The 17,082-nt window shown below is 38.1% G+C and overlaps 1 protein-coding gene across 1 annotated transcript in view; it reads right to left on the bottom strand.

Moving 5' to 3' along the window:
• LOC143862159 (rab GTPase-activating protein 22-like) overlaps positions 1-17,082 on the bottom strand; it is a 53,821-nt gene that overhangs the window by 32,852 nt on the left and 3,887 nt on the right. Inside the window, exons 3-8 of the mRNA XM_077373154.1 lie at positions 14,081-14,179; positions 8,975-9,078; positions 2,447-3,255; positions 2,207-2,329; positions 1,966-2,054; positions 1,640-1,840 (exon numbers count right to left, since the gene is read on the bottom strand). Of these exons, the coding sequence (XP_077229269.1) occupies positions 1,640-1,840; positions 1,966-2,054; positions 2,207-2,329; positions 2,447-3,255; positions 8,975-9,078; positions 14,081-14,179 (1,425 nt within the window). The remainder of the gene's footprint in view (positions 1-1,639; positions 1,841-1,965; positions 2,055-2,206; positions 2,330-2,446; positions 3,256-8,974; positions 9,079-14,080; positions 14,180-17,082) is intronic.

Consider the following 17,082-nt stretch of genomic DNA (forward strand, 5'->3'; position numbering starts at 1 on the left):
TCTCCGTTTGCCTGCAGATTTATTAGCCAGGTTCTCATTCAGGGAGAGGCCCTATTATGATCGCTCTCGCCATAGTGCTACTTTAGGGGGAGCTGCTCCTTTTTTATGGCCATTGATCTTGATCTTGTGTTCACCGTAGCTGTTACTACCTTTTGTTATGCTTTTCATTATGTATTCACCACACCAGTTTGAGGAGGAGTGTTGTACCAAGCTAGTTGTGTGTATGAGATGATTATCTTTTTTGGTGTATCTTTTTGTCGCATGGTTCTTTTAGTTGTTTATTTTAGTTTTCTTTGTACCAAGCTGGAGTTCCATAGTATATACACTATGGCTTGAGGGGGAGAGTAATATAGTTATTGTATCATGTTGCCCTATTTAGGGCCTATACATACATCATATACATGAGGAGCTCCTTAGTGGAGACTCGCAATCTCTCTACTCTTCTTCTTCCTTTTTCTAACCCTAACTCTATGTCTAACAACACTAGGATCACGCAGAGTGTGCCTACTTTGTAATCAGTTAGATTTGCAAGACAAATTAAACCCATGACGGATTTGGCCTGACAAACAAAATTGGATCGCTCTGATCATGGAACTTCTAGGCTCAAAAATTATGTGAGGGGTCCCAAATCCATTCGAACTTAGGATTAGAGATAATTCTAGGTGTGCAATTACCTTCTTGGTCATCACCATGGTTTTAAATTTCGGTTTCAGTTTCGGCTTCGGTTGGCATGGAAACGGAAACATTTCGGTTTCGATGGAAATCTTGTGTTTCGATGGAAATCTTGTGAAATCACAAAAACGTATGGAAACACATGTAAATGATGAAATTTTAAAAGGAACTTTGAGAAAATACTAAAATAAGCACAGATACATACTTAGAAACTATCACATATGCAAGAAAGCCATCCATAATGGCTCAATCACATCGAACACCTAGTGACATGCGTTGTCGGACATGTCTAGAACAGAAAAGTCAATAAAGAAGTATAATGTAATGAAGTATGAGAAAGTGCAATGACCAGTCTCCCCTCTAAGGACCCCAACTCTATGTCAATACAACATAGAGTTACGAGGTATTATTGATCCCATGCCGATCTGACATCCCATGCATAAGATACGATTACTTAGTTGTGCAGTTCAATGATGTTGCCTGCCTGACTATTATTCTCTACAGTTCAATGATGTTGCCTTCCTCACCATTATTCTGTACATTAATAAAATGAAATGAAATGCAAATCATAACATCTTTCCATTTTTTTGTCGTTCCGACCATTTCGGTAGAATTTTGGTCAAATTTTGGTAGTTTCAGTCGAAATTTCAGAAAAATAATGACGTGGGAGGAATCATGTAAATTTCTTTTTAGTGGGGATGGAAATGGAAATATTTCAAGTGTTTCAGGGAAATTTAAAACCATGGTCATAAGTAGAGATAATGATATCAGCAACAAAGATGAGAAGTCAAGTAATCTCCGATTTACTACGATGTGTGATCTGTCAAAGTAATAAACTAATAAAGAAAAGGTCCATCACAGCCATTCCTTAACCATTTTGGCCTCCTGAATTGTTTAACAACACTAAAACCGAAGAAGTCAACAACTATAATATTACCTTCAATTACAACAGCTAAGGAATACGAACCTCCCACATACAAAGAGCCTCGCTGAAGGACATTTCCCGACGGAAAAGCACCAGAAGCATTCGGAAAGCAAAATGAAGGCTTTCAGCGCCTATTTTTGACAAATGTGTAAACATTTCAGTATCTGTCAGTTCCAAGATCCTCCATAGTGCTTGCAACTGCTTCATTACCCCAGTTGGTCCTTCCATCTGGAAATTTTCACGCTGGCAAAGACGCAAAAGAGATGTGTCAATATGAGGGTTGAACAAAAAACAGCCAGTAAGGGATAAATGAGAGGAGATAAAACAAAATAATGAAGGGTGTTTGTCCCTGTTAAGTATGGGGGTACCATTCTCCGTAGAAGCATCTCAAAACACCAAAATGCATCCGCATTATCCTCATAAAGGACGACAAAAGGAGACAGCAAATCGCTCATACCTAAAATCAGAATTCCAGTTATGATGGCAATTTAAATGCTTAAAGCTTACATCAACTAAGTTGATCTCATCTGTCTTTGAGAAAGACTAATCATTAAGAGCTTTTATTTTGGAAAATTATACGAGGATGAATAGAAAGGACAAAAGGACAACCTTGGCAGTATCCAGTGGCAGGATCAACCCACGCATAAACAGCAAGAATATCTGACATTCGAGCCATATTTTTGGCATCTCCATAAAATTCAAGATGGCTATCTGTCCTTACCACGTCGACAACTGAAATGGCATTTCATTGTGTCAGCTTGAAAAAACTAATAAATTAAGTGAAATTAATAATGGAATAGGAAAAGCTACCATGTCTACATAGGAATATAGAACATGAACCAGGATTACCAATTCGGTGAAGCGTCCAGAGCCAATCAGAGACTCTGTCTTCATTGGCAGTCATCTCATGAGATGTGGTTGCATTTATCATAGCTGCTTCTGGTACATCTGATATTCTCAATCTGTTCACTATTTCAGTTTTATATTCCAACTTTTTCGACTCCATTACTTCCCTTTGGACTTCTGAAGCAAACATTTCAATCTCACCATTACTTGCAAGCAAAACATCGACAGATGGTATGGTACTCGATTCCATAATTAGATCTATATTGTTATTAATTTGAAAACTATGCATGGATCCATCCTCCAATCTAAATGTTTGTTCTGGAGATAGTCTATCATCATGCACCTCGCATTCTATCTCATCCCTATTACTCTTTTGGAATAAATTTGTCACAGGTAGAGGAGGAAAATCAAAATAGCTCTCAGTCGCATATTGCAATCCACATGTTTCTCTCCCTGGTATTTGAGAAATCCCATTGTAATAACCAGAAGAAGCCATGGCAGATGATGAATCATAGGCTGCACTATCAGTGCTTCCTCTAACACTGACAAGGTCGCCTGAGTCACTAGAACTTTCTCTTTGGCATGCATATGGTGTATTTGTACAATCATTATTCAAACATGGATATGCCTCTAGTTTGTTAGTAGTATCTTGAGAAGCTCGCCCACTTCTAGATTCTTCTTCTCTGTTACCATTATCTTTAGACATAGTCCTCATATCCATTACTTTGGACCCAACAGCGTAGGCAAGGGTACCAGTGCCAATGCTTGAATGCATCTTTTGGCACTGCATGAGTAAATCTTTGTACCGCTCCCTGCATTGAAAGATTCCAAGAATTTTAGATAGCAATTAAAGAAAATCTACTAGATAATTTGACACAGTTCAAAAACATGTTTGTTTGAACTGGACTGGTCAAGTCAACTTAGTTTTGGCCCCAACTTACATGAATATATAAGTACTCACTGAATCGATCAATGAAGAGCTTTTGAAGTACAGATGAGCTTTACCTTGACTAGGGTGAGGCTATGAACATCCATGTATTTCACCATATTAATTTTCAGACTTTTCTGTATTTTCAATTGACTTATTCAACTGAGCAGACTCAAATATAGAGCCTCTGGACGAGTTCTAACTTGAGCCCGTTTTCTAATTAACTTAAAGTTATCAAGGAGCAGCCAATGTATTCAAATTACAAGTTTTTATATGGTGCCCGACCGTCAAGTCCCTTGTAGGCGGTACGGCCCTTGATATTTGATCCGACAGCAACCCACTTTTTAAGAGGCAGCTGTTTGATAAAATATCAAGGGCAGTACTTTTGACGTACCGCCCACAAGGGACTTGACAGTCGGGCACAATATAATTACTTTCAAAAAACAAGAAAAAAAAAATCGAAAAACAAACACCACTGTTTTTCAAACAGTCGGTTATCTTGCTACCAACCAAGTTGACTCGGCAATGGTCTTAATAGAGTCAAATAGAAAACCCAAAAAACTCAGCTGATATCAATGAAACTTGGCCCAGAAAAAGCAAAGCTTACTAAAATAAACCAAGTCAACGAATCTTGGCTAAATCTGACACTTAATACCTGTGTATTTGTTGTTTTTATTCTTTGCCCCTCATCAAGGGAATTTTAGTCATTATAATTACAATTCTTATGTGTGTTAAAATAAGACAAAGGGCTTAGAAGACTCTTTTAACTATCTACAAAAGTCTTTTTTTTTTATGACATAGGATATCCTCACCCCATTTTAGGGCAGGATTAATCCCTATGGATGCACGCAATCTACGAAAGTCTTTTAACTATCTACAAAACCTATATAGAGTTCAAATGGGTCTTATAAGACTTCCCTTCCCCTAAATTATTAGTAGTGGCTCAAGGGAAGAATAGGATAAAAAGGTGAAAACAAACAAAATGGGGGATTGGGTTGTCAAAATCATGTAGCGCAGGCTTAAAAGCCGTATGCCTTTTGTCAGAACCATGCATCTCAAGTGAAAGATGTACATCTTTTGACGTTATTACACCTCCCCACCCCCCACCCCCCCCCCCCACCCCGGCTTACACCACGAGGTATACGCCACTTGTGCTTTTGAAAACAGAGCATGCAGCTGGCCACTACTTTGAAAAAAAAAATGCAGCTGGCCACTACTTAAATCCACAACCCAAATACAAAGATAACTTTTCCAATGTGGATAAGGTAAAAGACGGCCTCTATGAATGTGGGGATACGGTGCTAGGCAAGGACTCTAGGGAACAAATTAATGCGGATGTCAAGCTAGATCCACACGACGAGGCTAGGGGAGAGTTTGGAACCTGAATGGGTCATTGAGACGAGGAAGAACTCTCTCTGCGTACTTTTTACTTTTTTACTTTTTAGTTGTTACTTAATTTGATGTCTTGATTGTCGTCTTCACTCAACCAGTTATGGCAGCTGACAGGTGGATTCACTTTAGTTCCAGGACACTAGAGTCAGCATGCTTTGTTGTGCGGGTCCTAAGCCTCACATGCAGTGCTTCAGGCTGTGAAAGGGATTGGAGTTTGATCTAGTAAGTTACTAAGTTTATGTTTTTAGTTGTCAGTTTATCATTCTTGAGAACTTTAAATTTGCAAATTCGAATTTTATTTTAAAACGGTTTTGATTATAGGTTCATACAAAAAAGGAATAGACTAGAGTAAGAGAATTTAAATGCCCTAGTGTATGTTATTTAGAACACTAGGATATGTGAGAGAAGCATAAAGCATGAAGAAAAACATTGACTCAATCTTGGTGGATCATGTAGATTTTGAAGAGCGGATAGCTGAGAAAGAAGAGCATCTTCTTCCTATTGATCCTTATTGGTTGGATGGCATTAACATGATGTTTGAAGTCACTCGCATACAGACCATTTCTGTTGGTTCAAGTGTTCAACTAACGTGCCACTTAAACCACCATCACGGTCAATTGGGAGTAATAGTGAATCAGTGTCTTTATGAACATTAATGCAGGTAAAGCTAAAGGTACAAATGTAGTGCATCCTCATCACGTGCCAATAGATGAGTATGATGAGGGTGGATATGATGAGAGCATGCACTACACAGATGAAGAGGATATTGACATTGAGGACGAAGACATAGATTTTTGATGTGACTTGGTCCTTTTTCAGGCATCTTTTCATTTGTATTTTGTTTGTGACTTGTGACTTGTGACTTTGTTTTTGGACATGGAAAATTTGGAATGTAATGTAAACTTTTTGATAACCTCTCTATTTTGTATTATCTGGTTGGTAACTTGGTAAAGATAGTTGGATGACGTGGTTGATAGTTTATTTTGTTATTGTGTTAGTGTATTAATGAGTTGGATGATGACATTTGCCAATGTGGTTGATAGTTTATTTTGTTAGTGTTAGTGTATTAATGAGTTGGATGATGACATTTGGTTGGAAATGAAGCATATATTTTTTTCTAGATTTTGTAGTAACTTCTTTTGCAGTTGTTAATGTTTTCTATTTTTACTTTTATTTAAAAATTCAGAACATTTGTGAGACGACTCACACCTCAAGGGGGTTGATTGCCTTACCTCTCTCTGAAAACACCAATTGATACTAAATTAGCTTTCTTTAGCATTATAGACTTCATTGATAATTTGTATATCTATTGAGGGTTTGGCAAAAGTCCGATATATTTGTTGATTCCTAAGCAAGATAACATACATAGTTACATGGACTGAATTCAAGGACCCAGTCTATACTCATTCCTTGGGTTGGTCATGTACTCGTTTCTTCTGTAAATTTTGAGCTGGTTGGGCTCAGGTGAAGTCTCTTGAGGCAAATTGGGTTCGGAAAGGAAATTTTGGGTGTGGATTTTCTTAAGTATTACCCCAACCCAAACTCAGTAAACCCAACCTAACTTTCGCCCCTACTTAAATCCATCTTGGTAAACAATCGGCTAACATTTACAAAAGCCTTGAGTAGAGTCCCATAAGATTTTGTTCGGAGTTGGAGACAAAATATCTTCTTCCAACCATGAGGAACATTTAACAAAGTGTGGTCACAAATGAGTGTCATTTTCCAGTTATGAGTGTCATTTTCCACATCTCTTTCTAAATCAAATTAGTGAAATGGATGTTGTGCTAGGGGTATAGTGTTGATGAATCACCCTTTACCCATCATAGGAATGTTTTCCTCTTCATTATGTTCTTCCTTCTCCTTTTATTTCTCCGTGAAAACCCACTTAGATTTCATGAATAACAATAACAACAAGATCGGCATCCATGCACTCTCACTAAAAAAATGGTCTAGCCTTTGAAATACATCCGGAATGAAATATAAAAGTTTTCAAATAACGAATGAGCATAATAGCGGCTCTTAAGGACACTTGCAAAAAAATTGATACTGTTCATAGCTAAATGGTCAGTCTCTGATCACTATTTGAGTCAGTGATAAATTTGTGACTCTCCTATAATCCTTAAACATATGCTTCATGAAACATGTTGATGACAGAATTCTATAACGAGCAAGGTCATGATTTTAAATTTCCACCGAAATCGACATGAAATGACCGAAATGTTTCTATTTCCCTCCCCACCAAAACCAATACCGTAACTGAAACGCATACCGAAATCAAAATCATAAGTGTATTAGTGGCATACTAAATCATTATATGTTACACATAAAAAAATGAATTGCCTGTGAAAAATGTAATATATGTATTATGTATATGAATTGAAGTTGAAATGTGGAATGTAGTGAATTATCATGCATGCATGACAGCACATATCACTAGGTGTTCGATGTTGTTAAACCATTATAGATGGTTATTTCTAAATGTGTATGTGTGCTTGAATAGCATTTCCTGAAGTCTCATCTTACGATTCTATCTTGATCATATGTTTCCGATTTCCGCCTAAATTTCCAGCTGAAGCCGAAACATTTTCGTTTCCGTGACAACCAAAACTGAAACCGAAATTTAAAACCTTGGACATGGTGCAATATGCATTATTGAGTAAGGAACGAATAGATGTTTGTTCTCCTTGCAAGATTAGAGAATAGATCATCTTTAAAGTAACTGCACTTGGCATTTAATTTATAAGGTTTATGTGCTGCCTGAATTACCCCAACTAGTTTGGGACAAAGGCTTAGTTGAGTCGAGTTGAGTTGAGTTGAGTAAGTGCTGCCTGAATTCCAGAAGTCCAAAATAAGTTACTTCATAGGGGAATGGGCACGTGGGCCAGTTTTAGGTATGGATATGTGCATCCACCATTGCTCTCTGAAGATCAAGCTATGCAGACATGGGGGTGTCCAGAAATTTTCAATGTCACAATACCAAAACAATAAATGTGTACAAAAAAAAAAAAAATAGCATTCATCTAAATTTCTATTGGACACTGGTTCTAGTTTACCTCCCGGCCTCTTCTTCTTATCAAATGCAAACACTTCAATTCTTTTATCTCGTGTGCAAACTGCTAGTTTTTTCTGCATTTTTTCCTTCTTTTTTCTTCTTCTTCGATGACTTTCAATTCAAGGAGAAATAAGAGTTTAAATCGACTTCCTTGAAAAGCAAAAATAGCAAATAGTGATAAATCACTGAGATTCAATAGGTAACCAGAAATTGAGACAAAATGCATGAAAATAAATACAAGGAACTGATAAAATATGACATTCTATAAACAAACACAAAATCCAAGAATTAAAAGAAGTGTAAGTGTTCCTATTCAAGGTTAATGATGTGGCCGATTCCTCATTTAAGGATGATGTATAAAGGCCTCACTTATTGAGGCTGGGGAGTCACTCTTCCTTAAAATTGCCTGATTATCTTTGATCTTTTGGTACTTTTTTGATGAAGTGACATTAATTGTCCCAAAAGAAAAGTACAAACATAGAATATATATATATATATATATATATATATATATATATATATATATATATATATATATATCGGAAAAGTGACCGAACTTGGTCGAGTAGATAAGCTTATCTACTAGGTCGAGCTAAAAACAGTGGGGGCCCACATTGTTTGGGTGATCCAAACCATTCATTTGAAAGGCCCTTATCTACAAGATCCATAGGATCATCCTAACCCATCCAAATTTGGAGGGAAAATGGGGAAAATGAACAGACACAGTTTGTCCACAAATCTGCCCATTTTTCCCTCCACTGTTGAATGGGTTAGGATGATCCTATGGGGCTGATTTTTTGTGGACACCATACCTAGGTAAGGGCCTTTCAAATGAATGGTTTGGATCACCCAAAAAATGTGGGGCCCCACTGTTTTTAGCCGACCGAGTAGATAAGCTTATCTACTCGACCGAGTACGCTCACTTTTCCCTATATATATATATATATATATATGTGTGTGTGTGTGTGTGTGTGTGTGTGTGTGTGTGTGTGTGTGTGCCTTTGCACATCTAAGGCGGCAACATACAATTAAATGAGCAATTTCATTTGGAAGAAAAGAAGTTGACGGGATAAGAGGAATTTAAGCTAGAGAGATTTCCCCTCATATACAAACATCAGTTGAAATGAGAATAAGAAAAAAAAAACAAGGGACCACAGACCTACGGGCCATCCTTAGTTGCCTCCGGTACTCTGCAGTGCTACTCAGTGCATAACAACCAAGAAGGAACTCCCAAACTTCGGCCCGTATAGAGGGATCCACACCCTGACCATGGAGGCAAATAAAGTGCATAAAGTAGTCAGAAAATTATCATCCTGAAAGTAATAGGACTCTTTCACAAATTACCAATTTAAGCAAATCATTGCCTGCAATAACCAAGGGTGCTCTCTGAAATAGATAGAATAATAACACATTTACAATAATGAAGGGACAGAAAGTTTGGAAGGATCAACACATCTAAAAAAACAATGATCTTTGCCAATTGCCAAATAATAATAATTAGAAGAGACTCTGATAACTGATAAAATGACAAAATAAATTTGCATGTGCAATTCATTTTTACCACAAATAAGGCTCTGGCTGTCAAATTCTAGATGTAGCATCAAGGCATTTCTTCACCTCTTATGTCAGAATTCTATGTGAATGACAGCCCATGCTCATCTCACTTATTGCAGCAAATATCTTATTTTATCAATGAAAAATAGCAACCATGCTGCTTCCATAGGATTCGGTCTCAAATGGGCATGGTGTTTACCAAGTAATTAAATATTATTAAATGGATGATGTTAGAAATGGAGCTAGGGTTAGTGGGTAAGAAGAAGAAGAAGAATGGACAGATGGAGAGTCTCCACTAGGGAGCTCCTCATGTAAATGATGTATATATAGGCCCATCTAGGGCAACATGAGTACAAAGACTATAATACCCTCTACACTACATTTTTAGTTGTGCATGTTATTCAACACTCCCCCTCAAGCTAGAGTGTATATACTATGGAACTCCAACTTGGTACATAGGAAACTACAACAAACAACTAAAAATAACAAAAAGTACAATAATCTCATACACACATCCAGCCATGGTTTCAAATTTCGGTTTTGGAATGCGTTTCGCTCCCCACCGAAACCTAAATTTTGAAATTTCAGCCGAAATCCAATGAAATAAAAAAAAATATTATTTTACCCCATAGGAAATTTCGTCCAAAATTAGTGTCAGTAATTTTGGCTGAAATTTCGGGAAAATATTAAATAATGAATAAATCCCGGATTTTTTGGTGAAATTCCATAAATTTCGTATCGGGAAATTGAAATTTAGACCAAAATTTCAAAATTTCGATCAAAAGAAAATAAGGTTTTGGATATTACCGATTTCGATTTCGGTATTGATTAAAACCATGCATCCAGCATGGCATAACACTCCTCCTCAAGCTGATGTGGTGAATACATAATGAAAAACATAACAAAGACAACGACAACCATGAGAGTACAATCGTCGAGATCAGCGGCCATAAAAAAGAAACAGCCTAGGAAGCATGGGTACCCCTAAAAAGTCCCCGTACCCGTGTCGGGTGCGTATCCGGTACGGGTACGCTCGGATATGTCTCGGGTACGCACCCAAAAATAGGTTTTAAAAAAAAATCAAATTTTGAGTTTTGGGTCGTGTCGGGTGCGTTTGGGGTGCGCACCCGACGCACCAGATGTTTTTTTTTTAAATTAGTTGGGGGGGTGTTGAGGTAAAAGGGGGGGGGGATTAAAAAAGACGTAAAAAGAAAAACGAAGGGTTTTCTTAAACAAACCCTTACGCTACTCTCTCTCTCTCTCTCTCTCTCTCTCTCTGCCCGACTCCCTCTCCGGCCGCGGCTCTCTCTCCGACTCTCCGGCCCTCTCTCTCTCCTGGTCTCTTTCTCTCTCTACTGCTCTCTTTCTCTCCCTACTGCTCTCTTTCTCTCTCTCTCTCTCTCTACTGCTCTCTTTCTCTCTTTATCTCTACTGCTCTCTCTCTCTCTCTCCCATTTTTTTTCTTGAGATTATGCCAATTGATTGTGTTCCCCAAACCTAATTTGAGTCCGATAATAGGTTTGAGGCTCATAATCAGTTGCCACAATCTCAAAATAACAGGTTTTGTCCAATTCATTTAATTTATCTGAGGTGCCATTGTGCCAGCCATCTAGGGTTTAAGCATTTAAGGCCCTGTTCGTTTCAGATTTTGACATCCGATTGGGATTTGCTAGGCAATTTTGCAAAAAACCATTTCAGGGCTCATTTTCTCAGGAGAGAACAAGCACCTCAGATAAATTAAATGAATAGGACAAAATCAGCAGATGTTTATTTAGGCCTTGTTTGTTTGAGATTGTGGGTAATTTTTACTTTAATTGTTTAGGCCTTGTTGTTTGTTTGTTTGACAAAATCTGTTGTTTGTTTAGGGCCTTAGGCCTTGTTTGTATGAGAATGTGGGCAACCAATTTAGAGCCCAAAACTGATTATTGGATTCAAAGTAGAGTCCAATAATTGGGTTGGGGCTCACAATTTATACCTTGTTTGTTTGAGATTATGACATTGACAATAGAGTTCAGTAGTTGCCTTGTTTTGTAGGGTTGCAACGTTGCATACTAAAATTGTTTTTGTTCTTTAATAGATTTTAGATTGTCTCGAAGTTGGAGGCCATTGTTTTTACCGACGATGTAGAGGATGATATCGGAGATGAGGCGGTTGACTTCTTTTCTAATGAAGAATGATATATTTCGTATTTTTGTGCTTTATGTTATATTGTTATGATGAAATATGGAACAATTTGGAACTTAATTACTTCTGAAATGAAGAGTAATATTAGAATTTTTCATTTTGGTGATATTATTATTTGATTGCTCTCATATTATTTTTTTAATTTTTTTTCATTTTTATAAATATTTAATAAAATATTAAAATATATTATTATATTCGGCGTACCCGAACGTACCCGCATCCGGGTTTTTTAGAAAATCACGTAACCGCGTACCCGTGTAGTGTCGTACCCGCACCCCGTACCCGTACTCTTGCTTCATAGGAAACAACTCCCCCTGAAGTAGCACTACGGCGAGAGCGATCACAACAGGGCCTCGCCCTGAATGAGAGCCAGGCAAATAAATCTACAAACCATGAAAGATCGAACGGGGGCAGGGAAATAGTAGCGATCCATCGAGCAAAAAAAAAGGGCACACTAAGGGCGTGCATTACGAACAACGGCGAAGTGACACTGGCTGGCACAGACATCAGCTGAGTAGCACAACACTAAGAGAGGAAAGGTGATCAGAACCAACCAACAATGGGGGACACCGTCATCTGGAGAGATAAGGTCGACGGCAGGACATCGTCGCCTGAAGATAAGAAGATAACCAGCCAACAATGGGGAACCCATCGTTTGGAGACAAGGTCGGTGGCATGAACATCGTCGCCTAAAGATAACCAACCAACGATGGGGAAACCATCGTCTGGAGACATGGTCGGCGGCATAAACATCTTCGCCTGAAGATAACCAACTAATGATGGGGAAAGCATCGCCTGGAGACAAGGTCAAGGGGGAAACCATCACCTAGAGAGAACACTGACCAACGACGACGGGAAGCAAGTCGTCCGGTGCAGAGATAAGGCTGAAAGCCACGCTAACGACCAGGCATATGGCCGGACCTGAAAAAGTGGATTGCAACGCAAACCACGAGAACGCGTAAAACTACGCAAAGGAACTACGCACCAAGAACATGGAGAAGAAACAACAAACAATGCAAAGAAGCAACCAAACAACTGAAGAATGGTGAAATACATCAACTAGAGAAGACATCACGACAGACGAGAAATATAACAACCAACCAACCACAACAAGAAGAACATAAAGGAATCACCAACAACACTCCCCCTCAGGCGAGACTACATGAGCCCTGAGAAAAGGCAACAAGAAGATAACAAGGAAAATACAATAGCAAGATAACAATAAGATAACACTAAACAACAAGAGAACATACTCCATCCATGGAACTACATGGGGGCTTCAACTCTCCCCCTCAAGTTGAGGCCAAAGGTCTTCAACTTGCAACAAAAAGAATGACTTCAAGGCACCACACCTCTCTCGGACATTACACCAAACACTTGGTCTGAACCTTGAAGAATAACACAAAAGACATAGAAGACAATGAGAAGAGAGGATTTAGAATATAAGGATTAGGATGGAGGGGAGATGGAGATTCAAACAAGAAAGAAAGAAAAGATTTAGAATATAAAGAAAGAGATTAGGAAAATAGAAAGAACCAAACAAGGGTAAGGATTTAGAAAAGAAAAGAGATTTGGGGTTTTGGATGTTGGGTAATGGAGGAATAGGAGGTGGAGTAGAACCCAAAATGGGTTTACGGCAAAGAGGGAAGAGGTTTTTCTTCTTCTTCTTGTTGTTTTTTTTTTCTTTTTAAGGATTTATGACAAAGGGAATGAGTGGATTTTACGGAAAACCCAACACAAGGGTTTGCGCGTGAATTGAGAGATCGAGGAGAGATTTTAGGGATTTTGGGAGAGATTTGAGGGAAGAAAATCTAAGGGAGAGATTTTCGGAGTCTCTGAAAAATAAAAAGGAAAAACCAAAAACTTTGTAGCGTGACAAAGAGAGAATGGAATAAGATGAAATGGAGAGACGTGCGCGTAGTATGTTAAGCACGCTCATAGCATGTTGTTTAGTGTTGTCTTGTTGTTATCTTGCTATTGTATTTTCCTTGTTGTCTTTTCTCAGGGCTCGTGCAGTCTCGGCCTAGGGGGAGTGTTGTTGGTACCTTGAAGTCATTCTTTTTGTTGCAAGTTGAAGACCTTTGGCCTCAATTTGAGGGGGAGTGTTGAAGCCCCCATGTACTTCCATGAATGGAGTGTGTTCTCTTGTTGTTTAGTGTTGTCTAGTGTTGTCTTGTTGTTATCTTGCTTTTGTCTTTTCCATGTTGTCTTCTTGTTGTCTTTTCTCAGGGCTCATGTAGTCTCTTTGTAGCGTGACAAAGAGAGAATGGAATGAGATGAAATGAAGAGATGTGCGCGTAGCATGTTATACTTGTGTGATGAAAACGCAAACTTTAATTGGATACATGAATGATGAAAATGCAAAGCTTTACTTGGATGACAAAAACTGTGGCTAATGGAAGATAAAGGATGTAGAAAATGTGCAAGAAGCATGTTAGGCACCACACATATTAAGCAAACTACCTATGTATTAAAGAAACAGATGAGCAAACCTAAGGCAAAAACTAAATATTGTGAGATAGCTTACCCCCAAAACAATCAATTTAAGCGCTTTCCTAAAACCAAAAACCTTTCCATCGCCATTAAAAGTGGATTGCCACTTCTCTGGCTTGAGCATTTTGCTTGCCTGCACAATTAGAAGAAAAGAAAAAGAGATAATAAATAATATAGAACTCTGAACTTCAGCTTTATTTGCTTGGACCAAATACAGAACTTGAATTGAAGAATATTCATTGGCAAGATATGCCCCTAACAAAACAGCAACCTAACATTCAAAACTATAGAGAAACTCATTACAAAATTAGAGGCATAAGTCATTTAAAGTGCAAGGAAGGTAAAGGAAAGGCCTCATGTTTGTCAAGGGAATTCACTTTTGCTTCCAAGAGCAAGTGCATACCATGCGCACACAACCACACTATTTCTTGCTAGAAATCATTGTTTATCATTAGCATAGATGTACCATAAGCATACATGTATATTACCCCCAAAAATGTAGAAGGCATAACTATTGATTTAAAGTTTCTTAATCAATAAACAAATGTAGAAGTCATAACTAGGTGAATTCAAAGCACTGATTTAATATCATACAACATACCTTGTTAATAGACAAGTTGAATCAATGGTAAGAGAGAGTAACAGCCAAATGCTAGCCACCATAATCTTAGTTTAATCTGCAGTAAGATGCCCAACGAAGTCACCTACCAAAGCCTCCAAGGATGAAAGCTTAATCAATTTAGACAAGGAGTGGTGTGGGACATTATAGACACACCCATTTGCATAAGCCAATTTAGGATTGATTAAGGAGGGCTTGTACCTTATAGTTTGCCTATCTTCGCAAAATAAGATTCATACTCCACCAAAAGGTCTTGTTCATTTAAATGAACATTGTCCCCTCATCGCAAATCTGCAGAAACCTTTGCTAAGAGCCTTTAGGAACCTAAAACATTCTAATCTACGCTAAAAACCCTTAGATAATAGACGATGCAGACAACTCTGATATGTCATCATAAGACACTTACATTGTGCTTATGGTTAAACTAGAGTTCTCTCAACTTATAGGCGGGAAAACTATGCTATTGCTAGGCTCTTTGAATGAGCTTTCAAATGAACCTGAATTCATCCAATTTCGATCATTAAGCATTGAGCAATGATAGAAATACCAAAGGGCCTATTTCAAAGAGCCTACAAAGGGCCTATTTCAAAGAGCCTACAAACAAATCAAACATCTCAAGGGCATTGTCATTTGATTGCCATACCCAAGCATGCACTGGTAGAAATTGTCTAGGATTTTTCAATGCACAACTACTCACTTTGCATCCCCACAAGTAAGCCTCGAAAAGCAAGTTGGCCATGAAACCACCACCATTAGTTCTGCATTTAAGCTCACATTCAAATAAAGCTCTCACTTATGATAGTTAAGTGAGAGAGATGCCCTAGAATGCTCAGCAGAGCAAGTCTTGTACCACCCCTTTATTTTATTTTTTTAATGGCAGCAAATTCATTAATTGGAAAAAAAAAGACTGAGATGGCTAATAAAAAGAGAGAAAAGATAGCATAAGAAAAGGAAAAACAGTCCCTAAAATAGTGAGTGAAAGGAAAGTCTTTGAGGGGAGGGGGGGAGAGAGAGATAGTAAAAGAATACTTTTCCACCCTCGGCAAGACTATCAGCCACACTATTTGCAGATCTTCTGACATGCTGAAAGATGATAGATGAGGACCCCACCCAATCATGAATCTCATCAGAGGAACAATCAAATCTCCATGGGTGATGGTGGGAACCCCTAATCCAACGAATTACATTTAGTGAATCCCCTTCAACCACCACTTTATCCAGGCTATCTTTGTCTAACAACTTTATGTACCACCCCTTCATTGATCAAACAAATTTCAAAAGTTCCCTTAGGTTGTATGAAAAAAAAATTAAGAAGAAACATTTTCTCCTTCATTTGGCTCAATTTACTAATTTTGACAAAAATTAACAATTAGACATGAACCAATCTATTGATTGAAAAGATGATGTAGATCTAGGGTTCAAATTTAGTCCCGCTACATCATCAACGTCCTTTAGTGCTATCTAAAGCTCTTGTTGACTATGTCCAATGACTTTCCTTTTCCGGACGTATTGAATAAAGATCATTGCCATATTTATCTCTGTGTGACGCGTATGAGCAATGTATCGTTAGAACCAGCTTTGCATGACAATAGGGACTGTTGTTTAATTTCGTTCACTCCATAGAAGGTATCGACAATGATTGTTCCACACAAACTCCTAACCTGTGTAAACTGTAGAGCCTCCAAGGCCATAGAACGTGCATGAAAATCTTAGTGGATGAGATCCACGCCATCCAAGTAGGACCACAACCCTTCAAATTTGGAGTTTAAGCCTTCCAAAAGCTTAACTATTCGATTGGGACTGCATCTAAACGACATATTTCCAGCATGAGCTTTAATACCAAATTTGATGCAAGACGATCAAAGGAAGGTTTAATACTTTGCTTTGATACCAAATCCAATATAGGACGATCAAAGGACTAATATTTCGCTCTGATACCAAACTGATGTAGGACAGATCTATGGATGGGACGTTATGGGTGAGAAAGATAGGCGAAAATTAAAGTTTAGGACCATAAAATATGTGATTAGATTGGGAAAATATCTCTATTAGATTTAAGGTAGGTTTATAGAGATGCAGAGTCTGCAGACGCATACTGGAAATGTGCAGACGTATGTTGGAAAGGTGCAGACATATACTGGGAAGTTACAGACATATGCCGGGAAGGAGCAAGCAAGGGTTTGGCAAGATTAAGGGACGCATGATTTAGGGTGAGAGGGATGAGTAAAATAAGAAGAAAAATTAGGATTTTGAAGTTTTAGCCGGTGGAAAGGAATGTTTTCGGTTCCTAGGTAGATTTTTCTTTTTTGAGAAGAAACCAAAAAAAGAAGAGAAAATAGTAGAAATAAAAATTGTAAGTAATAAAGAAATAAGAAAATTAACTCAAGGCATCCCACCAAGGATTCTCTTTGACATCT

This window comes from Tasmannia lanceolata, unplaced genomic scaffold (genome assembly GCF_043159265.1).
Source record: "Tasmannia lanceolata isolate RefF3 unplaced genomic scaffold, GAP_Taslan_0.1 ptg000037l, whole genome shotgun sequence".
In the NCBI taxonomy this organism is placed as follows: domain Eukaryota; kingdom Viridiplantae; phylum Streptophyta; class Magnoliopsida; order Canellales; family Winteraceae; genus Tasmannia; species Tasmannia lanceolata.